At 53.6% G+C, this 27,479-nt stretch overlaps 2 protein-coding genes across 5 annotated transcripts in view; one reads left to right on the top strand and one right to left on the bottom strand.

Annotated features, from left to right (window-relative positions):
- The window catches only part of AGAP3 (ArfGAP with GTPase domain, ankyrin repeat and PH domain 3), a 46,446-nt gene extending 31,444 nt beyond the window's left edge, over positions 1-15,002 (top strand). For 2 of the 3 annotated variants that reach the window (XM_049777711.1, XM_049777703.1), the window contains 7 exons: positions 3,864-3,968; positions 7,148-7,316; positions 12,822-12,976; positions 13,075-13,165; positions 13,285-13,507; positions 14,093-14,348; positions 14,431-15,002. In XM_049777711.1, coding sequence (XP_049633668.1) covers positions 3,864-3,968; positions 7,148-7,316; positions 12,822-12,976; positions 13,075-13,165; positions 13,285-13,507; positions 14,093-14,348; positions 14,431-14,634 — 1,203 coding nt within the window. In that variant the 3' untranslated portion in view covers positions 14,635-15,002. Of the gene's footprint in view, positions 1-3,863; positions 3,969-7,147; positions 7,317-9,555; positions 9,657-10,749; positions 10,937-12,821; positions 12,977-13,074; positions 13,166-13,284; positions 13,508-14,092; positions 14,349-14,430 lie in introns of all 3 variants that reach the window. The other variant, XM_049777739.1, reaches the window with a different exon arrangement.
- A 2,164-nt stretch (positions 15,003-17,166) lies between these two features.
- Positions 17,167-27,479, bottom strand: part of GBX1 (gastrulation brain homeobox 1) — a 35,637-nt gene continuing 25,324 nt past the window's right edge. Inside the window, exon 3 of one of the 2 annotated variants that reach the window (XM_049778030.1) lies at positions 17,167-17,893. In XM_049778030.1, the coding sequence (XP_049633987.1) occupies positions 17,337-17,893 (557 nt within the window). In that variant the 3' untranslated portion in view covers positions 17,167-17,336. The remainder of the gene's footprint in view (positions 17,894-27,479) is intronic. The other variant, XR_007498240.1, reaches the window with a different exon arrangement.

The raw sequence follows: 27,479 nt of genomic DNA, 5'->3' as shown, positions 1-27,479 counted from the left end.
GCTGGACTGTATAGAGGTGCCTTTAGATTTACTTTGGTTTGATTTTCAGGCCACACCTAGTGGTGCTCAGGGGTCGCTGCTGGCTGTGCTGAGGGGGAGCAGTGGTGCTGGGAATTGAACCTGGGTCAGCTGTGTGCAAAGCAAGTGCCTTATCTGCTGTATTCCCTTCTCAGCCCTGGCGATGCATTCATTAGTTACTTATTTTCATGGCTTTAGGGCTACGCTCAAAGTGTTCAAGGCTTATTCCTGGCTCTGCAATCAGGAATCATTCCTGGTAGGGGTGGGGGGGCATCTGTGGTACTGGAATGGAAATTGGGTAGGCCAGCTGTGTGCACAGCTGCACTGAGTCTCAGTTCCGGAGCTGCAGTTAGGAGGAGATAGGGGGCATCACGTCAGGGTCCCAGAGGGTTGAAGTACTGTTCCTATGTTCCTCCGCAATTGGGGGGACTATTTCCTCAGACCTGTTGATGGCACCCCTTTTTGGTGGAAAAAAATATTGCCTTCTGGGCCTGGAGATATAGCATGGAGGTTATAAGGCATTTGCCTTTCAGAAGGTCATTGGTTCGAATCCCGGCATCCTGAGCCTGCCAGGAGCGATTTCTGAGCATAGAGCCGGGAGTAACTCCTGAGCGCTGCTGGGTGTGACCCCCAAACCCAAAACAAAATATATAGTCTTCTGAATGTCGCCTCACTGAATGAATCATGTACCTGGGGCCTTGATTCATAGTCTCTCCTGTCTGGGTGAAAGTAGCATAGACAAGATTCCCCCACATGTAGCAGAGTTGCTTGTGAACCTTTAGGCTGGCACCCCAGCAACCTGGAGCCCTGGTCCATGGCACTGTGCTGGGCACCCGGCCTTCCCTTTCAGTCACCCCTTCTCAGTGCTCAGCCTCACCCATTCCTGCCCTGTCCTGTCTTACCCCCTGTCCTCCTGTCCTGCCTTCTGATCCCCCCTGCCTCCCCCTCCCCTTGCTCCTGCTGGGAATGGAGATTGCATTTCAGTTGCCATTTGCATTCCCAATCAATCCGGACTCTGCAATTAAGCCGGCTGCGGAGCTGGGAGGGAGGCGGCAGCTCCAACGGGTCCTCTGGGGCTGTCGCCTCCATGCAGCTCCCATTCCGCCCCAGATTGTTCCTGCTCCCTCTTGTGCGCAGCCGGGCTGGTCAGGGCGGGAGCTGGACCCCTGGAGTGGCTCCTGGGAAGGGGACTGGGAGGCGGGAGGGTCTGGGGAGGTGGGGAGGCTTGCATCCCTAGGTGTGCTTCCTGGGGGGTGAGGACAAGCTCCACTTCCTGACCCTGGCTTGTCTCAACAGAGTGTTGGCTTCTGTCCCCCAGGGTCCCCCTGTGTCAGACTCAGCCAGGGTAAACTCAGGCCTTGTTGGTAGATGGGGCAGCAAGGAGGACCCAGCCAAGGGGACAAAACCATCTCCTGGGGAGTCAGCAGCTGTTCTGAATCCAGACCATCAGCAAGGCTTCTTCACGGGCCTTCTGGAATGTTCCAGGCCCCTGGTCTGTGGGGGCTCTGTCCACATGTCTCCAGAGGCTCTCAGAGAGGACAGAGTGTCTCACTCTGAGGAGCCCGTTCACCCCCACATATCAGTGTACCAGTGGCTCCATCTGTTGGTAGCCAGAAAGGGCAAGGGAGGGCGACATTCAGTCCCTGCTATTTCCTTGGCCTGTGGGGTTCAGGCAGGAGAGACGCTGAGTATGGGGGCCCCATGTAGGTGATTTCCTTTGTGTTTTAGGGTTTAGGCAGGCAGTCCCCTGTGTGTTTTAGAGCCCAGGCAAGTGGTCCCCTGGGTGGGTATCAGGTAGGAAGACTCAGCAGCTTTTTTTTGTTCATTTTGTCCTGTTGGGAAGACTGGGAAATGGGGTTCACCCTCACCTTGGATCTGCGGAAACAGCTGTCAAGGGTCCCCATTCCACTTCTCTCAGAGCAGTCCCCCACTTCTCTCAGCGGCCTTGCAACCCTCAGCTGCTCAGGGCCTTAATTCCTAAGTAAAAAATTCCATTCAGAGTGTCTCTCCCAGGGCTTTCTCTGTTTGGGCCTCACTCAGCAGTACTTAGAGTTGAGTCTGCATTCGGGGTTGTAAAATAAAAGTATAAATCCACGAGTTGGGTGAGACCACCCCAGGTACCATGTTTCTAACCCCTTAGGCAGACAGGTCTGATGAAGCAGGGTAGCAGCGGAGAAAAAATACACCAAGCAGTGAGGAAAAGATTAACTGAGTCAGCCTGCTTTTTGCTTCATGGCCTCTCTCCGCCATGTGTTGCCTGTGCTGAGCTCTCTCTCTCTAGCCCAAAGCCAGTCTCCTCTCTTTATTCAGACCAACCTCCAATCCCAGAGGGCGAATGTTTAGTAATCCAGTTGGGTTTTTACATATCAAATGAAGAGGTTAGGGGAAAAGGAAGTTGGGGAAACACTTTTTTTATTTTATTTTATTTTTTTTTGGTTTTTGAGCCACACCTGATGACACTCAGGGGTTACTCCTAGCTATGCGCTAAGAAATCTCTCCTGGCTTGGGGGATCATATGGGACTTGGGGGGGCAGGTGTGAACCTATGCCCTTCCTTGGCTAGCGCTCATAAGTCAGACGCCTTAAGGCTAGCACCACCTCTCCACCCAGAGTTGGAGAAACACTTTTGTCTAGGCTGTTAGTATCCCTTTATAGGGGTTCACTCCTGGCGGGCTCAGGAGATCAAATGGAGTGCTAGGGATGGTTTGTCAGGTTCTGTCTGTACTTTACTCCAGCTTTGACTCTCACAGAGGTACAGTATTTTCCGGCGTATAAGACGACTTTTGAAACAAAAAAAGTCAACCGAAAATCGGGGATCGTCTTATACACCGAGTATATCCCGAAAAATGTTTCAATATGCCGCTAAACGAAAATTGCCTGGATATTGCCACAAAACGAATTTTCCAACTCGATCCTGCACCAATCACTGCCAGGCTGCTCAGACCGCCTCTCTAACTCAGCCAATCCAAGCAGACTTTTGATGCATGCAAATTAGACAATGTTCTGGACCCGAATCTACACTGTAAAAAGCCTGTTCAGATTGGCCAGAGTCAGAGAGGACATCTATTACAGTATAACCTTTGGACCTTTGCTTGTTGTGATTGGCTCACTTTGGAAGATACAGTTGCAGCACAGGAACATTCTGTCTTATACATCAAATATAGGCCTAAACCTATGTTTTAACTGTAAAATTAGGGGGTCGTCTTATATGCCAGAAAATACAGTAGTACCTATTCGGGGCACTTCCATCTTTCCGAGTCATTACTCCTGAGCCCCAGTCCATGGTGCTGCTCCTCCCTATGGGACTGTCACCTCTTGGTCCACCTCCCACCCCACCCGATCCCCCTCAGCAGTCCTCTGTCCTCAGGCTTCAGCAGACTAGAGGGTGGTATAGGTGGAGACCCCCTGGCTTCTGGCCCAGCCCCTTCCTACATGGGTCATCAAGGTCCCAGCCCTCTAGCCACCACATCAGCAGCCTGGAGGGTATACTAGTAAGGATCCAGTGGTCCCAGAGGCTCTGGCTTCCCAGTGGCTTGTGGGGCTTCCAGGGATGGTGGGTCTATGGGGTGTGTGCTTGTGACAGGTCCCCACAATCCTGGGCCCACAGTGTCTATTTTGAGGAGAGGGTGGCACTGTCACAGGGTGTCTTATCATAGAATGTCCCCTCTTAGAAGCTGACCCTGTGCCTCACAGTGTCCCTCTCATAGGAGCTGACTCCATATCCCATGGTGGCCCGCTCTCAGCATGTGGCCCCAGGTGGCTTGTCCAGGCCTCACTGGGGCAGACTGGTGGCCCCTGGCGAGGCTGGGAGGCAGGTGACCCCACTGAGTCACTGTATGTCCTCAGGGCATTCTGCTGAAGCGCAGCGGCAAATCCTTGAACAAGGAGTGGAAGAAGAAATACGTCACCCTGTGCGGCAATGGGCTACTCACCTACCACCCCAGCCTGCACGTGAGTCCCTGTGCGCAACCCCAGAAAAGCTGGGGTGGAGTGGGGGCGGGCAGTTGGGCCCCCAAACCAGCCCAGATCTGGGCCAGGTAGTGTTCTGGGCCACAGGTCAGGCTGACAGTAGTTAGCTCTGTGCCCTTCAACTCTAGCAGATTTTGAGCCTGTGGCATTGCTGATTTGGGGGACTGCGTGGATGGCTGGGCAGCCTCCGGAGAGTTCGGACAACAGCGCTCTGAGAGGATGTCCGGGGCAGGGGAGGGGCAGGGCATGGGGCTCGCACCCCTCCCTCCTGTACCCTCCCTGCGTGGCTCCAGACACAGCTGTCACTGGCATCCGTCTCTGTCACCTCCCCACTGCGGGGCTAATGGCTTCCCGCACAGCCCCGCAAGCACAGTACAGGCTGGGCTCTCCCCCACTCATGGGGCCCCTCACGGGTCTGCTCACAGATCACTCTGGGGTCCCCTCACAGGGCCACTCATGGGATCCACTCACGGGACTATTCACAGGAGTCCAACTCATGGTCCTCTTCACAGAGCTCCCTCACGGGTGTCCTCATAGCTTCAGAGTCTCTTCAAGGGGTCCACTTGGTCTGCTCAAGGGGTCTCTTCATGGGGTCCCACTTTTCCCTGGATCCTGAAAAGTTGTACCCCCACCATGGGTCCTGCCAGAAGCTTCCTGCTGGGGTGACCTTACCAGGGGGCTGTGCTCACGTTGTGGCCCTCATGTGTCCAATTTCTGGAGTGCTGGCCTTTTCACTCAGTTCTGAGCCTCTTTCTCTACTGAGTCAATGCTGGATCAGGGTGCAGTAGGTGGGCAGCAGAAGGTGCTGCATGGTGGGTCACTGAAGCAGATGTGAGGGAAGCATAGGATGCTCATGGAACCAGGCCAGGGATAGTGCCAGGATCGGTGCAGAGCCGGCACTCACAGGTGTGGGCAGCCCCTAGTCCTGTGTGACCAGCTTAGCTTGCCCCTTGGTCCTGGGTGACTCCCCAACCCACCTCCTGCTCTGTAGGGGGCTCAGGAAAGGGAGTTTTGGAGGACAGCCTAGAGGGCAGGTGGGCCAGATACAGGCTTGCTGAGATAGATATGGTGGTACCTATCTTGGGTACCTATAGCTGGGAGTCGCTGGGCTCAGCACATCCAAGGATGGTGCAGCTGACCACCAGGCACCTGCTGTGGGGGGACCTTTTCCTACAGGCCACTTGCTAAACAGTATCTAGGCAGGCACTCGGGGTTCCCAGGTGATGGGAGATGGGTGAAATGGGGTGTGAGTGGGTGGGTCTGTGTCCCTATCACCTGATCTGTTGCACAAGGTGGGTGGCCCTGCCAGCCCCATAGGCTTGCAGCTAGCTGGTAGCGTGGAGGGATGTGCCGGCCAGTCCCCCTGGTTGCCGCAGGTTCCCTCACAGCTGCAACCCGTTGGCTGGGCAGAGGGAGGAGAGACTCAGTCTGGGCCTTCTCCGAGGGCAGCAGGCCTGGGGCTTGGCTTCTGAGGAGGCCTCGGCGGCGTGATGGTGGTGGACCAGCCCGGGCTGCTTCCTCGCACACCCCGATCCTCGATCTTCGTCCTCGCCTCGCCTGGCCCAAGAGAGCCCGCCCCAGCCTCCCCCGTGCTGCAGCCAGCGGAGCCATTCACACAATCACCTTCTGTTAATTCTATCTGCAACATCAATTAAATTGTTTGTAGAAACTAATTGAATGTGGCTTAATCACACATCTTAATAGCTTTCCACGCTCTGAACTCGTTGTTAATTCCAGTAATAAAACGAGATGAGAACGCTGGCTGGGTAATTAGCGAGGAGGCTGGCGCAGGAATTGCTGTTTGATGGCGGGTAATAAAGGCAGCGTGGTGACCGCTCTCCCGAGCCGCCCCTGCCGCCGCCGCACCCCGTTCTGCTGACGGAGGGAAACACTCGCACTCCTGCCGCGGCCTCGGGGACTCGGTGCTCACCCGGGGCCAGCTCCCTGGGCCAGGCTGAGACTCCAGAGCCAGCCTCGGGCCTTGTCTTATCATAGGCTCTGGTTCTGTGGCCCTGAGTGTGCCCCTTTCCTGGGCCCCGCAGGGCTGTGGTGGCCCGGAAAATGTGGTGACCTCCTTGTGAACTAGAGCGGCCGGTCAGTGCCCCTCCGAGGGCGGCCTCCAGCCCAGCCTGCTATGGGCGGATGTGAGCAGAGTCCTCACATTGGGGCACCCAGCTGGAGATAGGGCTCGGGATGTTGTTGATTGCAGGTGGCAAAGGCTTGAGATAGGTTTTTGGATTCTTCCTCCCAGATGGGGCCCAGTGAGTGCTATGCAGAGAGAGGAAGCTGCTTTGGCATGGTCGTTTGGGGGTTCACTCACCCCCCTGACTTCTGGAGCAGGAGGGCAGGGGTGCCAAGCTGCAGGAAGGAGCACCAGTGACCTCTTCTGGGGCTTGGCCCCTCAGTCTGCCCCCAAATGAGCCATCCTGGAGGGAAGGACCATTATGGGACTTACGGCCCCCTTGCCTTGGGGTGCCCCATCCCTTGTCCTGCAGAGACTTGCTGTGGATATGCAGGGCAGTCGGTGCAGGACAGGAGCTCCCTTTCTCCAGGTGTCACTCCCAGAGTGAGGAGGGTTGAGGGAGAGGAGCAAGTGGTGGCCTAGCCTCTGATGTCTAGGATGCCAAGTGCACCCTTTGAGGGGGCTGGTGTCTTGGTGCTGCTTTGGCCACAATGCAGCCACATCTTGGCCAGGATACTGGCCAGGATTCTGCAGTGCAGGAGGGGAACTGAGAAAGTATAGCTTAGATGGGGGCTCAGGTGGATTCAGTGTTGAGACTTGACCCCCCCCCCCAAAAAAAAAAAGAACTAGCTAGAGACTTGACCCTCTTTGTGCCTTGAGGAACAGTCAAGTCGGGAGAGTCAGTGCTCTTAGTGGGGAGCCCAAGCCGGCCATGGCCTCTTGTCCACATACAACTGGACACAGTGAAGGCTTTCTGGCTACAGTCCAGGGCAGTAGCGACCCTTGAGGCTAGGAGCTGGCACAGGCCTCCAGCCTGCTTATCATTGTGTGGCGGGAACTTTGCAAGAATTTGCTCGCCAAGGCCTATCCCCTCAGCTTTGACCCAGACCCTCCTGCCAACTCCTCGTGGTCCCTGGACACTGCTAGGAGTTGCACGTATGTGAGCCTAGCTGAAGTGTAGTCTGTCCGTCCTCTCTAGGATTACATGCAGAACATCCATGGCAAAGAGATCGACCTTCTGCGGACCACTGTGAAGGTTCCTGGGAAGCGCCTCCCCCGGGCCACCCCCGCCACCGCCCCAGGCACCAGCCCTCGGGCCAATGGACTGGCCCTGGAGCGAAGCACCACACAGCTAGGCACAGGCACAGGTGAGGAGCGGCAGTGGTGGCGAGGGCGGGTTCAGGGACCCTGCAAGGAAAGTGGCAGTCCACGGAGGTGAGAGCCACAATGTAGAACAGCAACATGAGCAGGGAATTTTGGTTCCTCCCCATGGCGGGTCCAACATCTTGGTGCGTGGGTGTGCCATCCCCCCCCCCACCACTCTTTTAGTGCTGCAGGTTTGAGGTGGGGTCAAACCTGATCAGGGTATGGTCTTTGCTCCCCGATAAGGGTCCTGGGAGGGGGGGTTGTGCTACCTGGCAGCTCACAGGGAAAAGCCAGTCTGAGCTTTTAGCCTCCTGGGTGCTTCCAGGATTAGGGTTAGCTCCTCTTAGTCCCTTCTGGCAGTCCCCCTTTGTGCTCAGAGCTCACCCTTCCTCCCAAGCCTCCGTGTTTCCTCTTGTCCTTGATACTTGGACTCAAGTCCCACTTTTCTTGCTCATGTGAGAGCTGCACCAGATCTGGGAGTGCCGGTACCTGTGACGTCGGGGACCAAAGACTGAGTCAGGGGTGGGGGGCACTGAAGAACTGACCCCCACAGAGTCCTGGGGAGCTGGGCTGGCCTCAGAGTGTGAACTTGCGGGGCCTGAGAAATCGGGGTTATCTCTGTGTCTGTCAGAGGAGATGGCCTCGAGACCAAAGGCTCTCAGGCAGGACCTAGCTCTGTCCTGTTCTCTGTGTGGTCTGGAGCCCCAAGAGTGACGGGGAATGCTAGGAGAGGGGAATATTTAGCCTTGTCGCAGAGGGGTGCTAAGAGCTTTGTAAGGGTGACGGGCTAGATCTGGGGTCCCCTACTCATCCCAGAGGAAGGAAGAACAGGCATAAGTGCAGCAAAGGGAGAAGCAAAAGAAAACCCAGTCGCTTCCCAGAGGCCAGGACTGTCCTATGCCCAGCACTGGTCTGGCAGCAGCGGGGCACAAAAAGTGGGGCATGGCAGAGCAGAGTGTGGAGAAGGAAGCCCGGCATGCTTACTCACATCCCAGCCCGCGGGCCCAGCGCCCACGGTCGGGCACTGGGTGCTGACAGCGACCCCATGCACACTCGCATGTCTGCACTCACCGGGCGATGTTAACATCTCATTATCTTTGTTACTGTAATTACATTATCCGCTGCTTTATGCAGAATTATCCTCTGAGGACTAATTGATGGCTCCATGTTTAATTCATTAATCATTAGCATCAAATTCGACAATTACAGTGCACACTGATTGTGGGATTGCAGGCGTAATGAGGGGAGAATTAACAAAGAAAAAGGAAAGCACTTGCCCTCCCTCAGGGTTTGGGGTTGGGGGTGCCTGTGTCTCTGGGTGGGGTTTGGGGACTGGGATGCGGTGGTGAGGGGTGGGGGAACTGGGGTACTGAGGAATGAGGAGCATGATCACCTTCCCCCCCCCTCCCCAGAAGGCGACTGAGAAGAGCGAATTTGGGGGCACCTGTTAAGTGAGTGTCTGTTAAGTGTCTGTTAAGGAGTGATGGTCAGAACTAGGTGACCACTAAACTTAGACTGTGTCTGAAGCTGCTCTGGGTTCAGATACAAGAGAAACAATCCGTATCCTCTGCTTTCCTCTGGCTCCTGGGCCCATGTCCCTGCTTAATGCCCTTCATTGCCCTGGTCTGGTGTTAACCTTGCCCTCTGCCTTCCTGCTGAGCTTCTGCGTGCCCAAGGGTGGCATCGGCCCATCCTTCTGCCTGTAGCCATTTCAGCTCAGAGCATCCCCATTCCCTGCCCAACTCTGACCCGCCTGTTTCCCTTCAGACCAGTGACTCTGCCCCTGGCGAACCCAGCCTTGCCCACAGGTGCCCATGGAGAGGCCTCCGCTGCCCGCCGCTTGCCTCTGGCTCCCCTAAGCTCTGCCGTTCTTCCCTGATGGGAAACGAAAGATTAATTTTCTCCAGCCCAACAGGATAATTACTAATACTAATTAGACATAATTACTTGAATTTGATACACTTATTTCTCGTTAGAATGGCAGCAAAGCTGAGGCACAGCCAATGGCATCTGAGGCCTAGAATGTGTTTGGGGTGCAGTGGCCTGACCAGAGGGATGAGCTGGCCACACACCAGCTCTCCTTCCACAGTATCCTCAGCGGGGTGGGGAGGCTATGGGTGTGTCCTTCTGCCCCTTGGACAGTACCCTCACTCGCATTTCCATGCAGGATTCCCAGCTCTGCCCACCGCCCCATTTCCAGTATAAAGTATGTTCTCTGTGTCCCCTTCCCGGGCTCCCCAGGTACCCCCCACCCAGCCAGCAGCCCAGCTTGGGCTTGCCCACGCCCTGAGGGGCTGCACCATCGCTCCTGCTCCGTGTCCAGCACTGATCAGTGGAATGAGGCCGCTGCTCTGGCCCCAGGTACGCACGCAGGACCCTGGCACAGGACTGGCCTGCAGTGGGGGCGGCTATGTCCCCCCCTTTCTAGACCCCCCCACTTACCCCTCAGTTCCCCCCCAGCCCCGGGCATCAGGATCCTCCCTCCTCCAAGTCCCCAGGCAGCGCTGGTGGCTCTGCTTCCCATCAGCCCCCTGCGCAGTCAGCTCATCAGCCTCTCTGCAGGGGATCACATGGTGGAGAGGGGCGGTCGGAGGCTGGGGGGGCTTGGAATTCACTGCCACTGAGAGGGGGTCCCTGCATACGGTTCAGGATGTTGTGGGGAGTGGCTGTGGGTGGGATAGACCCTGGCCAGCCCCTTGGTGCCCATGGCACTCGGCTATCTCTTTGCTGGTTCTGCACCTCCCCTGCAGCCCTGTGCCCATGGAACCCCCCCCCCCCCATAGTTCCTATCCTGATGCTACAGCCCTGCCCTACACTCCCCTTGGCCAGCCAGTGTGAAGGGTCTTCTGACCCCCAATGGCCCCTGAGGCCCACTTTCCCCAGGAGCAACACCCCAAGACTTAAGAGACACTGGGAGCCACCTGTCCCCCCAGACCCCCCAAAGCCTAGTGAGTCCCAGGGGCTGGAGGAGAGCAACCAGGGGCTGATCTCCAAGGTCCCATCCACCCAGCAGCCCTGCCTCTGCCCGTGCTGGCCCGTCTGGGAGAAGGCGGGCGGGAGCAAGCGCGTCTGCCTCTAATGAAGTTTGACATTTAGTGGTGAGCGCCGGGCGGGGTGTGGGAGACGGAGCTTGATTAGCGCGCTCTAATTGACAGTAATTAGGCAGCTCCCTGATTGTTTCTAATTCTGCTATTAATTGTGAGGAGCGGGGAGTGTGATTGAGGATAAATTTGGTGCGAGTTCCCTGGGCCGCCTTCCACCCCTCCAGGCTGCAGCAGCCGCCTCTGCCTTTGCTCCGCCGCCCAGGTCTCCTCTCCTGCTCCCTCCTCCTCCTCCTCCTCTTCTTCCTCCTAGGCAGGGGAAGGTTTTGGGGGGTGGAGGGTGCTCTGGGCCAGACCCTTTCCAGGGGACAGGGTGTAAGTCTGGCTGTCCCAGGCTGGGACCGCCCCTCCTCCTTCCCACACTGCCACTCTCCCTTCCCCAGCCAATGGCCCCGCTGAGGTGCTCAGTTCCAGCCCCACGCTGGAGCCCCCCCCATCTCCCCACGCCAACCGGAAGAAGCACCGGCGGAAAAAGAGCACCGGGACCCCCCGACCAGATGGCCCCGGCAGTGCTGCTGAAGGTTAGGGGGACCCTGGGCAGTGGGTCACCTCCCCAGACATTCTGCTCTCTGTGGCCAGTCCAGCTCAGGAATCCTGGCCAAGTGCCTTTCCTTGACTGCTCCTTCCCAGCAGGTGAGCCAAGAGCCACCTGCCCCCCCTACGAGGAATCATGTTCTGTCTCTTCCCCTGATGGCGCCTTTTCAGCGACGTGCATGCATGGACCCCTGTTCTCTGCCTTTTCCCCTAACTGTGCCTTTCCTGGGAGCGCCGCAGACCCGTCCTGTCATGCGAGGACCCGTATTCTCTGTCTCTGTCCCTGATTGCGCCTCTCTGACCCTGCCCTCTGAGGTGCGCCAAAACGTATTCGGTGTCTCTTCCCATAACTGCACCTTTCTGGCGAGGGCAGACCCAGAGAGCTCTGACGTGTGCGGACCCGTGTCCTGGGTGTCTCTATTCCCTGCTGCTGGGCGGGTGTGTACTGGGCACACAGTAGGTGCTTTGTTGAGAAGGCTGAGGTGACCACCTCACAACCCCCACCCTGCCTTTTTCCCATCCACCCTTGGGGAGGGCAGACCTGGTTCAGGGCCATGCTGCTCCCTCGAGGCACCCCGGAGCACCCTCAGAACAGACCCTTGTGTCTAGGGCCACGGTGCACCTCAGTACCTGGACTCATGCTGACATGGGGGCGGGTAGGTGGAGCACATCAGAGTTAGAGACTAGGTGGAGGGGGAGAAGCCAGGGAAGGAGCTGCCATGGGTATCCCTGGGTTGCGTTGGCCTCGAGTAACTTAGGATGGGGCACCTGGGATGAAAAAGCAAGGGGCAGGGGTGCTAGAGCAATAGCATGGGTGGTAGGGTGTTTGCCTTGTATGCAGCCAACCTAGTTCTATCCCTGGCATCCCATTTGGTCCCCTGAGCCTGCCAGGAGCAATTTCTGAGTGCAGAGCCAGTAGTAACCCTTGAGCTCCACTGGGTATGGCCTAAAAACAAACAAAAAAAGGTGGGAGCGAGAGGTACCTTTGTTTTTGTTTTTGTTTTTTTTTGGTTTTTGGGCCACACCCGGCGATGCTCAGGGGTTACTCCTGGCTGTCTGCTCAGAAATAGCTCCTGGCAGGCACGGGGGACCATTTGGGACACTGGGATTCGAACCAACCATCTTTGGTCCTGGATCGGCTGCTTGCAAGGCAAACGCCATTGTGCTATCTCTTTGGGCCTGAGAGGGACCTTTGTAACATGAGGCTTAGGGTCATCTCACACACACACACACACACACACACACACACTCTCTGTCTCTGTCCCTGATTGTGCCTCTTTGACACCTGCCCTCTGAGGTGCGCCAAAACATATTCGGTGTCTCTTCCAATAACTGCACCTTTCTGGCGAGTGCACCTTGATGCTGCCTTTTGGGAACCTGGAGGCGCAGATAGAACGACTTCAGCTCTGGACACAGCCCAGTCTTTGGTGCTGGTTGCTGCAGAGCCCCCGGGCCCATGCCTGTGCCCCTCCCGTCCACTGGGCCTTCCTGCCTGTGCCAGGGCGATGGGGGAGGGGCTGCTCCCAGGAGCCCCGCGCTGACGCTGTCAGGAATATTGGGTTTAATGAGCTGCAAAATGAGGCGACTGCGGCTGACATGTACGGATGGTGCCCACAGCCGCCTCCCCTCCTGGCATCGCCTCTGAGCCGGCACCCCCTCACGTTCCTCCCCAGATAACTCGGTTCCTTCTCCAGGCGGCAGCTCTCTGCTCACCACTGCCTCCACCCTGCTCTGCTCGGGGCTCCGCAGGTGCTGGAGAGCTGATGGCAAGGGGGGTGGCCAGGAGAGTGCCAGCAGCAAGTAGGGGAGCAGAAGGGAGTCTGGGGTGGGAGTGGGGGTTCCCCACAGCAGCCCACTGCCCCTCCCCCACAGAGGCAGAGGAGTCCTTTGAGTTCGTGGTGGTGTCCCTCACCGGACAGACGTGGCACTTCGAGGCGTCAACGGCAGAGGAGCGCGAGCTGTGGGTGCAGAGCGTGCAAGCACAGATCCTTGCCAGCCTTCAGGGCTGCCGCAGTGCAAAGGACAAGGTGGGCCCAAGGCCTGGGGAGATGGAGACACGGACACCCCCCCTACAGGCGGCCTCTTGCGTCTTACCAGCCCCCACACTTCACCTTTTCCACTGCAGACTCGCCTGGGGAACCAGAACTCGGCTCTGGCCGTGCAAGCCGTCCGCACTGTTCGCGGTAACAGCTTCTGCATCGACTGTGATGCCCCCAGTAAGTGCCCTGGCGGGGTGGCCTAGAGGAGCCGGGATGGATGCGTATACCGTCGGACAGACGGCTGTACCCACAGGCTGTCGTGGCACAAAGGTTTCATGCTGCCTCTCCTCGCCTAGATCCAGACTGGGCCAGCCTGAACCTGGGTGCTCTCATGTGCATTGAGTGTTCTGGGACCCACCGCCACCTGGGGGCCCACCTGTCCCGCGTCCGCTCCCTGGACCTGGATGACTGGCCACCCGAGCTGCTAGCTGTCATGACCGCCATGGGCAATGCCTTGGCCAATAGCGTTTGGGAGGGGGCCCTGGATGGCTATGCCAAGCCAGGGCCTGATGCCTGCAGGTGAGTAGAGTTCCCCTTGAAGCCTCCTGGCTGGTGTGGGGAAGGCCATAGGGGCTGCAGCTCCATGCAGGGACACAGGAAGGGTTAAAAGTAGTCGCTGGTGCCTGTCTGTTGGCCCCTGGGGGTGCCCCTCCCTCTACTCCCCCCTCGCCTGTCACTCAGCCCCATACAACAACAGACCCTTTCTGAGCCCTTATCAGCAGGTCAGGGGGCCAGCAGGCGGCGCATGCGCAGGGCCCTATCTGCAAGGTTCCTGCCTGAGCCGGAGATGCAGAGAGAAAGAGTGGGAGATAGGCCCATTCCTAGGCCCTGGTGCAGGCCCGCACCTGCTTTGTTTCAGTCCTGCCTGTTGGGGGAAAGTTCAGACAACCAGATAAGGCTTCCTTCCCCAAGGCTGCCCACAGTCTCACTGTCCTGACCCCATGTCCCCAAGGGAAAGGGGGACCACCTCCCAGCAGTTGCTCCTTCCAGCTTCTTGTACACCCTCGCACTCAAGGGCCGGGTGCTCGGCTGGCACCCCTGTTCCCCCCCACCCCCGTCCCACTATGAGTGCCCTTCCGCAGTTCATGTCTCTATGGACCACAGGGAGGAGAAGGAGCGTTGGATCCGTGCCAAGTACGAGCAGAAGCTCTTCCTGGCCCCACTGCCCAGCTCTGACGTGCCCCTGGGCCAGCAGCTGCTCCGGGCCGTAGTGGAGGACGACCTGCGACAGCTGGTCATGCTACTGGCCCACGGCTCCAAGGAAGAAGTGAACGAGACTTACGGGGACGGGGACGGGCGCACAGCACTGCACCTATCCAGTGCCATGGCCAATGTTGTCTTCACACAGCTGCTCATTTGGGTGAGTGGTGGGGTGGCCCCCTTCCTCCCCTGGCCCTCCCAAGCCAGGCAGCCCGCTCACCCATTCCCACTTTCCTCTGCAGTACGGGGTGGATGTGAGGAGCCGGGATGCCCGGGGCCTCACCCCGCTGGCCTACGCCCGCCGGGCTGGCAGCCAGGAATGCGCTGACATCTTGATCCAGCACGGCTGCCCCGGAGAGGGTGGAGGTTTGACGCCCACCCCCAGCCGAGAGCCCAGTGACTCCAGTAGCTCTGCAGAGCTGCACCGCAGCCCCAGCCTCCTCTGAGCCTAGGACGGGGGCTCCAAGGCCCCCCGTGGCCCCAGAGAAGAGAGAGCAGAGTGAGAGCCCGCAGGAGGAATCTGCAGAGACAAGGAGAGTAAGGTGTGCAGAGGTGCCAGCACTTGGCCCTAAGGTGCCATTGAAAGGGGAGAGGACCCTTTAGAGGCACCTGTGAGGAGAGGGGAGCAGGATCTCTTTCTCCTCCAGACTTCCCTCCCAGTGATGGCCCCTCACGAACCTCAGTCCCCCGTGAGCACGGGGGTAAGGGGTAGGGGTGGCGGGGAGTCCCTGTAAATGTGTACATTGGAATATTTATGTTTGTGTACAGACCGGTATGTGTGTTTGAAGAGCCAATAAAGCAGACTGTGTGTGGCCCAGGTCCCCTCTGCCCCCTCTGCACAGGATCCCTCTCTGTCCCTTCGGATCTCTCTCAGGCTGTCGAGGGCAGCACCCATAGCTCTGGGCTTGGTGCTCATTTCTGTCTCTGTGGGTCCAGTCACTTCCTGCCGCATGGACCAAAGTCCTTGCAAAGCACAAGCAGCTGTGAGGAAGCCCAAGAGTTCTGAGACTGTCACAGGCTGACTGGCTGGAGGCTCGGGGACAGCCTCTGAATGGAGGTGCCAAGGCTGGGCCTGGCTCTTCAGCAGCCAAAACAGGAGGCCCACTGATAAGGCTTCCCTGCTTCTAGCCAGAGACAGATTCCTGAGCTCCTGCTTTGCATCTTTCCTTGCAACCCTCTGTACTTGGTTCCTGAATGATGAGCACTGCAGAGCCTGTGATCTGCCTGCTCTGGAATCCAGCTGGCCTCACTGGTCAGGGCAGGTTGACGGTGGTGTTAGTCTGGTGCTCAGGACATAACACTTGCCCACGTGTGGGTGAATAACCAGGTAACTCTTTAGAGAGAAAACCGGATTTTATTTTATTCTTTTTTTTTGGTTCACATTACCCCCTTTGCAAGGCTGATACCCTTAAGTAAAGTGAAGGGTAGACCAGAGATGGATGTTGGTCTGCCTAGGAAGGGGGTCCTGGGCTCAAATTTCAGCCAAAATCTACTCCAGGGTCCTTAGGAAACAAGGAGCTGAGTGAATAAACCTGCCTGGATTCCTTTAGGGGCTCTCCAGGCCTGGTTCTCTGCCAGCCTCTCTGCTCTCCCATTCCCCACCTCAAACCCTGACTCAAAACCCTGTGGGACGTTCACCACTGCCTGCTGCTCTGCTGGGGACAAAAGGCCCGTGGGGGCATCTGAAGAATCGGCAAGATCTGTCTGGGGCTGCTCCAGACCTTCCCGTCATCCCTTCAGCCTAATTCACGCTTTGCTGAAATTCAGCCAGAGTAGAGAGCCCCTCTAAGCTAGACACATGCGACCTAGCTCGGAAACACACCGGGATTTGTGACCAGTCTGGGGTCTGGTCCACGTTCTGTTTTTCTGGCCAAAACCAGGAAGGAGAATGCAGCCTGAGGAAGGCTGAGTGTCCTCCAGGGTGTGCCCGGAGTCCACAGAGCTGCCCAGGAAGGAGTTACAGGTGGGTGGGCTGCCCACCCCACCCACCCATGATACTTGCCTTACACAGGCCAGCATTCCCACTGCAATCTCCACTGGCCATTTGCCATCTGTCTCCCTTCCTTTATCCTCCAGCTTTCACCCAGATCACACAAGTCCTGTTCCTTCCCCAGAGGCCCTGTTCTCAGCTTCGGCTAGACAGTCCATGGGACTGGCCTAGGCAAGAGGCATGTGTGCATAACACAGAGCCTCCCCTGCTGAAGCTCAGGCAATCCTGAAACCCATCACTAGGCTTACTGTCCATTTCTGCTTCCTTGGCTCTTAAAGTGCTGACCGAAGCCTCCAGTCCTCACCACTGCAGCTCCCCACAACAGCACACACCCTCTGGAGCCAGAAGACTCCTTCCAGTCTCACTCGCTTCTTAGGGGTCTTGTGTCACCCCCACTCCTTTCTGCACACCAGCACGGAACAGGAGCAACCACGGGCAATCCTATGAAAAGTGAGAACTGGGGCTGGGACTTCGCTGTGCAATCGCAGAGACAAGCCATGTCAGCTGCTGTATCTAGTTCTGGGTCCTGGTGTGGGGGAGATACAACCCACCACCTACCTGCCATATTTCCCCTGCCCCCTAATCTCCTGCCACCACCCTACACTACAGCAAGCAGAGGACAGCAGGAGGAGCTGGGCGAGGCCCACATACTAGCGGGAATGGGAGGAGATGGGAGTTTTGAGGAAAGCTGGTGCTGAGCTGGGGCTGGTTGGGCCAAGCGAGGCTTCCTTCCCATCCTTCCCATCCCTCTCTGGATGGACAGATCGGACAGAAGCAGAAACTCCATATGTACAAACTTTACATCAAATAAATAAGGAGCTGTGGCCAGTGTGGCTTGCTTGGCATTGCCCAGCCCTTTTAGAAATGATTTCTGGGGCTCAGCATTTAGCCCCCACCCTCCCACCCCAGGTGTCCCCCTTGGTTCTAGTCCTGGTGGCTTCACTGCTCCTCCATCATAAGAGCCTTGAGGCCTCCTTGCCCTGATGCTCCAGGGTCACCGGGAGAGCACATCTCGAGCTGTGATCATTGCCGGGGGGGGGGGGGGTCGTCAGAGGGCAGAATCCTGGGCAGCCCTGCTGGTCCACAGACCCTGGCCCCCACATCTCAAACAGATACGGAGCAACCCCCTTTTCCTTCTGGAGAGGTGCGAATGCCTGCTCAGGGCCGGGCTCCCTGTTCCATTTGCTGATGTTGGCTTCGCATCGCAAACCGATTGACGTGCACAGGTATGGGCACAACGATCTTGGGGTTCCTCACGGGCTCCCCAGAACGGCTGCTGACATTGCCAGCCTTGATGCGCTTCCATTTAGCCCGCCGGTTCTGGAACCAGATCTTCACCTGCACTTCGCTCAGCTTGAGGGCGTGGGCGATCTGCGAGCGCTCCGTCAGGCTCAGGTACTTCTTGCAGTGAAACTCCTTCTCCAGCTCCAAGAGCTGCTCGCTGGTGAAGGCCGTGCGGCGCCGCCGGCTCTTCCCCCCAGGGGCTGGGACACCAGCTGACACCGGGGCCCCGTCCTCGGTGCCAGCCCCCAGGCTTCCCTTTAGCTTGGCTTTAGGTCCCAGGAGGGCCCCGGGGCCCCCGGCAGAACTGTCCATAAAACCGCCGTCATCCTCGCTGTCTCCTCCTGACCCCTCTCCCTCCTGCTCGCTGCCTGCGGGGTCTCCTGCTGGCGCCTCCAACGGCTCCTCATCTGAGCTGTTGTACACCTTCCCCTCTGCAGAGGCCACGGACATCAACAGGCAGACGTGGAGGGAGGAAGCAGGGGACGATGGCCGGGCACAGGGGACAGGGAGAAGACAGACATGGGGTCACAATTGGGAGGGAGGAGAGACAATGGCCAAGGATAACGGTGGGGGAAAGGTTCAGGGAAGACAAATAAATGGAAAGAAAGGTATTAACTGGCACAGATTTCATTAAGGCCAATCAGGGGAGGCAGGAAGAGTGTTTCAAAGAAACCCCATTCTGGCAACCTGCGCTCCTCAATGTACACCCACCACCATTCCCGCCTCTCCCATGTCCACTGCCTTCAGCAGGTTTTTTCAAACCCAGGCCAGGATTTCACTCCTTTTCTTCCCTCCAAGCTGTGTCAGCCCAGATGCTCTTTCCAGGAGGGCCACATGGAGGCTAATGGGGGAATCAGCCATTGCTCTTTGGCCCAGTGGCAGGAACAATGTGCAGACCACAATTCTGTTGCCCCTCTCCTGCATCTAGAATTGCAAAATCTTTTTCCATGCAAAATCTCAGCAGCATCGAATTACCTATCTTCATACCACCATCCTTAAGGTCTCAGACATGTTTTCAAAAGTCTGTGGTTTTCTTCCCTCCCTTCTTCCACTTAACCAGACCAGCAAGCCACATGCCACCATTTTGGTGGCCACATCTCTACCCATCACTGAGCCCTCCCCATCATCGTGCAATCCTTAATTTCTTTTTCTTTTTCTTTTCTTTTTTTCTTTTGGATTTTGGGTCACACCTGGCACTAAGGGGTTACTCCTGGCTCTATGCTCAGAAATCGCTCCTGGCAGGCTCAGGGGACCATATGGGATGCTGGGATTTGAACCACCGACCTTCTGCATGGAAGGCAAATAAATGCCTTCCCTCCATGCTATCTCCGGACCCGCAATCCTTAATTTCAATCCTTCCCTCTTCCTCTCAACTAAGTCTGCCGGACAGTATCAACAACTATTTCCTGCAGTTCTGAACTTGATTGCTGCTTGGCAGGAGAACTGGAGGGTGAGGAGGAGAAGTATGGGATGCAGATGGATAATGTGAAGGTTCCAAGCAGAAATGGCAAAGGAAATGGTACATATTTAGTTGACTGCTCATTCGAAATGCAACAATTCTGAAGTTTAATTCAGCCATTAGTTTTAATCTTTCCACACAACATAGTTTGGGTTGTAATTGCCACTTAGCCATTATAAATGTTTTCAGTGTTGTTTTTCATCATTTCCCTTGCATTCTGCCCAAAGGATCAATAAGGAATGAAAAAAAATAAAAGGAAATTGACCAATAGGAGAGAGGAGAGAGAACGCAGAGGAGAGTGTCTACTCTGGCCCCTGCTGAGCTCCCTGATTCAAGGAGAGGACTTAAAATCTTGGGGGGCATCACTTGTACACTCCGACACTTCCAGGTTGAGAAGATGATGTTCAAGGTAAAGCCAGGAACAGGCTGAGCATCCCAGAAAAGGAGTGTATGTGTGACAAGGGCATTCTGGGTTATCTTATCTCGCATGTCTTCTGAGAGCAAAGAATACCAGAACTCTGAGACCAGCCTCCAAATGTCCATTTCCCCTCCTAGTCTGGGGCACTCTGTCCTCACTACACACATTCATTCCTTTCCTCAACAGCCATGTTTACATTGTTCTTCCAGAGATTCTCCCCCCATATCTAGTCCCTTACCTCTACCTCAGTTTCATACCCGTTCCCAGCAATGTTTCATTCTTTCCAGAATCTCCTCAAACACATGTTGCATCTCTCAGTTTAAGTTCATCCACCCAGCCTTGGTTGTTCCCACTTGAGAAGCTTGCTTTAAAAATGAGCGGAGCTTACTTTTCAACCATGTTCTCCTTTCAATAGGCCATCTTGCTGGCTTCTTTCTGTTTTTGCTTGTTTCCCCCCCCCCCCCACTCTGGAGAATCCCATGTTCTCTTTAACACAAATGTGCTGTCTTCCTCTCCCCTCATGTCTTTCTAAGTAAATGTCATTAAATAAAAACTATCTTGGTTCACTAAATAAAATAAAATAAAATAAGGTGGCCAGGGCACATGGATAGCGTGTCAGTCTTGCATGGGTTCAATAACCCGGCATCCCATATAGTCCTTCAAGCACCACCAGGAGTGATTCTTGAGTGCAGAGTCAGGAATAGCCTCTGGACACGACCAAGAGGTGCAAAAACAAAAACAAAACAAAAATAAACCACCGAGCTGAGCCCAGGTCATCCAACTCTGTGGACTCAGGAGAACATAGTACTTCCTGCCATGAGCTCCTCAGACCCACCTCCTGCCACTCCATTCCTCTTCCCCAGACAAATTCACGTTTTAATCAGAATCACATCCTTGGTTTCCTTCTTCACTTCTCTCTAAGGGTTCTTTTCATATGTTCACAGAATTCAAATTTGACATGTCCCTAATGGAAGCCCTGAGCTTTCTTCCCATCTGCTTCTCTGCCTGACAATGAGCACCCTTCTCCAGTCCTTCCTTTTGTTTGGGGGATTGTGCCTTCACCTGGATTTCTGTGCTGGCTCAGATCTTAAGGAGCAAGACCTTCCCTGACCATCCTACTTAAGTGGAAATTCCCATCATCTCTTCTCTGCTTTGTTTATGCTATAGTAGTACATGTTACCAACTTCATTTGTTACTTACTCATTTCCTATTAGAATACAAGTTTCATAAAGGTATGGACTCTTAATCTTGCCATATGTCTGTCCTTAGGGTAGTGTTCTAAATGACTATCTGCAGTCCAGCAAATATTCAAGGCAAATACCTTAAATCCAGTGCTTAGAATTTACTCCTGATTCTGTGACCCAGGATCATTCCTGGCAGGATTTGAGGGACCATATATGGTGCTAGGGATCATCCACATGCAAGGCAATCACCCTGCCCGCTCTACTATTACTCCAGATCAACTTTTATTTATTCATTTTGGTTTATGACTTATATTTATTTATTTTAGTTTTGGGACCACATCAGTGATGTTCAGGGCTGACATCTGGTTCTGCATTCAGGGATTACTCCTGGTAGGACTTGGGGGACACTAGTTCCAGGGATCAAACCTGAATTAGCAATATGCACCATATGTGCCTTACCCCTCAACTATCTCTCTGGCTTCTGACCAGAAGAGGCCGACTTGAAATATTGTTTTTATTGTGTCTTCAGAATCTAGAGAATTAACTGTGTAGAACAGGCACTGGATATGTATTGATAATATATCCCCAAGTTTCCCCGAGCATTGTCATATACCCCTCCCCAGCTCTGTCCTTCCATCCCTTCACCACATCTTAGAGGTCCTTGCAACCCTCCCCCATCCCAACTCCAGTGATTTTTTTTTCTAAGAATTTCATTGCACCCACTTTTTTTTTTTTTTTTTGGTTTTTGGGCCATACCCATTTGATGCTCAGGGGTTACTATGCACTCAGAAATTGCCCCTGGCTTGGGGGGACCATATGGGATGCCGAGGGATCGAACCGCTGTCTGTCCTACGCTAGCACTTGCAAGGCAGACACCTTACCTCTAGCGCCACCATCCCGGCCCCTTCACCCACTTTTTGTGTGTGTGTGTGTGTGTGTGTGGTTTTTGGGTCACAACCAGCAGTGCTCAGGGGTTACTCCTGGGTCCATGCTCAGAAATTGCTCCTGGCAGGCCTGGGGGACCATATGGGACACGGGGATTTGAACCAATGACCTTCTGCATGAAAGGCAAACACCTTACCTCCATGCTATCTCTCCGGCCCCACCACCCACTTTTCAATATTTCCTCTAATCTCATATGATCTGGAAAGAAACCAGATGAAGTGAACATCTATAGTATCTTAGGCTAAAACAATTAAAGGGCAATTTCTGACATCATCATTAAATTTTCTAGCCTTAATATTTCAAACAGTTTGTAATCAATAATAACAGAATAATGAAAGCTTCTAAAAATGTCATTCCTCATAGATAGTACAAGGGATAAGGCTCTTGCCATGTGCATAGTCAATAACAGATGAGCCCCAGGCACCACTGAGGAGTGACCCCTGAGCAGAGTCAGGAGTGGCTCCTGCCAGAAGTAGATCCCAATAAAACAAAATAAAACTTGGTCCAACATCCCAATATTTTAAACAGCTGCTAGAAACGCAGAAACTGACTTTCAAGGCTTGAAGGATGAAACCATCTAGCACAGTTTCAAGTACCCAAGGGGTGTCCAATAAATCTAAATTGATGATGACTGAAGAGGTGGCTCCCAGGATCCCTAATCTTCCAGGGCCCCCCTGAGATCACATCATCCATCCCTCTGTCTTCAGACAGGTCCCACCCATCAAAGCAAATCCACAAAGCAGGTAGCCCCATGCTGCTAGAGACAGAGAAGGAGAGTCTGTAACAGAGAGAAGGTTGAAAGAGCCAGAAGCAGAGCAACAGACGAGGCTGGGCTGGGAGAGCTGTGAGCTACTGCAGGAGAACACTGGGAATAGCCCGTCTTAGAGAGTTGTGAATTAAGGCAGGAGCAGATATGGGAAATGAGTTCAATAAACCAAGAGGACTGAAAAGTAAAGAACAGGTAGAGACAAGAATGAAAAGTGGGGGGCCGGAGAGATAGCATGGAGGTAAGGCAGAAGGTCAGCGGTTCGAATCCCGGCATCCCATATGGTCCCCTGAGCCTGCCAGGAGCGATTTCTGAGTGTAGAGCCAGGAGTAACCCCTGAGCGCTGCCGAGTATGACCCAAAAACCAAAAAAAAAAAAAAAAAAAGAATGAAAGATGGAAAAAAGGAAAAGCTTGGGCCTGGAGAGATAGCACAGCGGTGTTTGCCTTGCAAGCGGCCGATCCAGGACCTGAGGTAGTTGGTTCAAATCCTGGTGTCCCATATGGTCCCCCGTGCCTGCCAGGAGCTATTTCTGAGCAGACAGCCAGGAGTAACCTCTGAGCAATGCCGGGTGTGGCTCAAAAACCAAAAAAAAAAAAAAAAAAGGAAAAGCTTGTGTGTAGTTAAACCAAGTTCAATGTCACACCATAGTGACCCTAAGCCCACCAGGAGTGATCCCTGAATGCAGAGCCAGAAGGCTTTTAAAATTAAAGAGGGGGGCCAGAACATTAGCACAGAGGTAGGGCATTTGCCTTGCATGGAGCCAACCTGAGACAGACCTGGGTTTGATCCCCAACATCCCCTATGGTCCCCCAAGCCTGCCAGGAGTGATTTCTAAGCAAAGAGCCAGGAGTAACCCCTAAGTGCTGTCAGATGTGGCCCAACACCCCCACAAAGAAAAGCAGGACTGAAGAGATAGTAGTACTGTGGGGTACTTGGGGAGCTTGACTGGAGTGAGTCTGAGCACAGAACCAGGAGTAAGCCCTGAGAATTGCTAGATGTAGCTCCAAGACTAAAATAATAAATAAAACAACAACAACAAAAAAGAAAATACGGGCCCAGAGAGATAGCACAGCGGCGTTTGCCTTGCAAGCAGCAGATCCAGGACCAAAGGTGGTTGGTTCAAATCCCGGTGTCCCATATGGTCCCCCGTGCCTGCCAGGAGCTATTTCTGAGCAGACAGCTAGGAGTAACCCCTGAGCATCGCCGGGTGTGGCCCAAAAAAAAAATACATTTTATCTTTTTCCCCAAATACAGCTAACAGAGAACAGAGCAAGATATTTGCTGAGCCAACTCTCCAAAGTGTGAGCAAACACATGACTCAAACAGACAAGTCACCCACATGACCTGCACTGTACAACAACCCTGAAAAGGCCTTACTTTTGTTCCATAAATCTGCTTTTGAGTGTCATTTTATTGGGCTTATAATGAATATTAATGGTAAATATAATCAAGCAAAACAAAAATTGCACTCAGAAAAATGTATTGTTGACTAAAACTCAACTAAAAAAACTCTTTTTGATATGAATATCTTGTTGTTTTGTTTTCTGGGTCACACCTGGCGGTGCTCAGGTCACTCTTGGCTCTCCACTCAGAAATCACTCCTGGCTGGTTCGGGGGGTGGGGGGGGGACCATATGGGATGCCGGGACTCAAACCACAATCCATCCTGGGTAGGCTGTGTGCAAGGCAAATGCCCTACCACTGTACTATCTCTCCAGTCCATGATATTAATATCGATTTGTAGGGGCCTGAGAGATAACACAGCTGGAGGGCAGTTGCCTTGCATGCAGCTGATCCAGAACCGATGATGGTTTGAATCCCGTCATCTCATATGGTCCCCTGAACCTGCTAGGGGTGACTTTTAGTGCAAAGCCAGGAGTAGCCTCTGAGCACCGCCGGATGTGACCCAAAACAAACAAACAAACAAAAAAATCTATTTATAAAAATTTTTTTTTGTTTTTTTAGGTCATACCTGGCAACATTCAGGGATTACTCTTGGTTCTGCACCCAGAAGTCACTCCTGGCAGGCTCAGGGGACCATATGGGATGCCAGGAATCTAATGTCCAGTGTTGGCCTCCTGCAAGACAAATGGCCTACTGCTGTGCTATTGCTCTGGCCCTATTTGTAAATTTTTTTTTTTTTTTTGGTTTTTGGGCCACACCCGTGGTGCTCAGGGGTTACTCCTGGCTGTCTGTTCAGAAATAGCTCCTGGCAGGCACGGGGGACCATATGGGACACCGGGATTCGAACCAACCACCTTTGGTCCTGGATCGGCTGCTTGCAAGGCAAACACCGCTGTGCTATTTCTCCGGGCCCCTATTTGTAAATTTTTAATGGAACTAATTGGTCTGAATAGCATAAATGCTAGGAAATGCAAATTTGTAATTACAAGGCTATTTATTGGATGATATAAACAAACAAACCAAAAGCTTGATCAATAAAGCCAGATTTCATTGACAGTTTTTGTTTTTTGTTTTTTGTTTTTGTTTTTTTAGTTTTTGGGCCACACCTGGCGGTGCTCAGGGGTTACTCCTGGCTGTCTGCTCAGAAATAGCTCCTGGCAGGCACGGGGGACCATATGGGACACCGGGATTCGAACCAACCACCTTTGGTCCTGGATCGGCTGCTTGCACGGCAAACACCACTGTGCTATCTATCTCTCCGGGCCCTCATTGACAGTTTTATACAGGACATTTGTAGCAGGAATTATTTGTGCAAAAGGAAAATCTAAACTTGATAAAGAGGACTCTGGGTCAGAGAGATGGGACAGCAGGTAGGGTTCTCAACTTATACACAGTCAGCCCCAGGTTTGATCCCTGGTACCCCATGTGGTCCCCTAAGCACTGCTAAATGCAGAACCAGGAGCAACCCTTGAGAACCGCTGTGTGTAGCCCAAAAACAAACCCTCCTCCCATAAAAAAGGAAAAGAAGACACATGGGGTCAGCAGGTGAAAGTAGAAGAAATTCTCACATAGAATTCTCCTGTTGGAAAAAAAATCACTTCCAACTTGTTTCCTCTAGATAAGTCTAAATTTGTGAAGGAAAGTTTGGTGTTTGTCCAGGGAAAGTGCTGGGCAGTGTATTAGCAGGAACCCCAGGCTGCCTATGAGGATGCCTATGAAGATGAGGTTGTCCCAGCAGCCAGAAAGAAAAAGGCCCAAAACATCCCAAAGTGTGGTCAGGCCAGGCCACTGAACCAATGCTGAAAGCAGCCTGCACTGAGGGACACATTTACACAATCAGGTGAAGTGGGAAATTATGGGTCACACCTCACATGCAGCCAGAAGAGGTGGGGAGACAGGATTATACACCACACACAAGTGAGCTGGTGGGTAGTTAGTGGGGTCATACCTCATAGATGGGGGAGTCAAATCCCACAGTCAGGTGAGGAGGAGAAATGAGGGTCACAACTCACACAGTCAGGTGAGGTGGGGAGACAGATCATACTTCATGTGAGATGATGAACCAGAGGGATTCATCCCTAACAGTCAGGTAGTCAGGTGAGATGAAGAGACAGTGGAGTTGGCCCAGAAAACTCCCAGCATCAGCACTTCTCAGTGCAAGAAGTGAAATACAGCAAAGAATCAGGCAGTCTTGGTTGAAGACCAACTCTGACTCACCAAAGCTGGTGGGTCTAGATGGAATGAAGACCCCCCAAGTCTCTAGGCTATGGGAGCTCCCAGCCACCTGTATTGTCCATCATTTACCCCACTTTGCTCCAGCTCCTTTGAAATCAAGTGTTTTGGGGCCACATTCAGAGATACTCAAGGTTCACTTCTGGATCTATTCTCAGGAATCACTCTTGGCAGAAACTCTGGGGACCATATAATCCCATATGACTTAGAATTAAACCCAAGTCGGCCAAGTGCAGCATAGTTACCCTTCCTGCTGTACCCCACTTCAGACTCCAAATCCAGTGTTTATAGGCCATTGAGAGAAGACCCATCCCGCACTTTACTCAGGTCTGATCCTCTTTTCTATTTCCAACTTCCACTCTCAACCCTGCAACTGCTGTCAGGAAAGGTTCCTATTTCTCAGCCTTGCCTAGACCTCTGAGGCCCAACTCAGTTTCCAGAGGTGGCAACTCGGTAAGCAGCAGGATGTGGGCTACAACCTAGCACCTTAAAAAAGCAGTGTGTTTGCTGCCACTTTTACCAGTCAATTCCAGAGCAGAACAGTCCAAAAACAGTCTCAGAGCCTGCATGTCCTCCAATTATTGATCCTAAATTTCTGTTCTTCACTTATCCCCTTTCCATGTTTCTGCTCCTTTCCACAATTTTAGGTAGTGTATGGAAAAGCTTTTTTTTTTTTTTTGCTCTCCCCATTATTCAGATGATTCTTGAACATCTTTTTTGTCTGTTTTGTTCTTTGGGGGGATGGCCACACCAGTGTTTGGGGATCACTTCTGGCAAGGCTCGCAGGACTATATGTGGTATGGTGTTGGGGACTAAACTGAGATAGCACAAATCTCCTAAACTGTACTAGCTCTCTGGCCCCAACTCTGGAGTTTTTTATGGCGGGCCACACCCAATAGTGTTTGAGGCTTACTCCTGACTCTGTATTCAGGGATCACTCCTGGCAGGGGAATATATAGGGTGCTGAGTCAGCCACATGCAAGGCAAGCACTCTACCCATTGTACTATTGCTCTAGCCTCTTGAGCATTCTCTATTCTAAATTGACATGAGTTTTCTTTCCATCACTACAACAAAGAACCCTCACAAGCCCACAACAAATTTAAAACAATTCACCCCCCAGGTTTAAAACACCTTTCATGGCATACTGAAAATTCAAGACTTGAACTTTGCAGAATACTTTTACCATTTTTAATCCTCATGCAAGTCATTCAAGTGGAGCAGATTTATAAGCAAAAGGGAGATTGGTGTCCTTCATTTTTTGGTGAAAGCATTTTCAGAAAAGTAAGTGATTTTTTGGGTGGGTCAGAGAGATAGCACAGTGGTAGGGTGTTTGCCTTGCACACAGCCAATCCAGGAAGGGCGGTGGTTCGAATCCCAGCATTCCACCTGGTCCTCCATGCCTGCCAGGAGCAATTTCTGAGCACAGAGCCAGGAGTAACCCCTGAGCACCACCAGGTGTGACCCAAAACAAAACAAAACAAAACAAAACAAAAATGATTTTTTTAAGGGGGGAAGGTTTGGGGCTATACCCAACTTAATGTGTGGCCCTCAGTCTCTGGGCTCAGGGATCACTCTTGGTGGGACTTGAGGGACCATACAGGATTCTG

Source organism: Suncus etruscus, chromosome 1 (assembly GCF_024139225.1).
Source record: "Suncus etruscus isolate mSunEtr1 chromosome 1, mSunEtr1.pri.cur, whole genome shotgun sequence".
Taxonomy (NCBI): domain Eukaryota; kingdom Metazoa; phylum Chordata; class Mammalia; order Eulipotyphla; family Soricidae; genus Suncus; species Suncus etruscus.
Note: the sequence above shows the minus strand (reverse complement) of the source record. Positions and strands in the feature narration are given on the sequence as shown.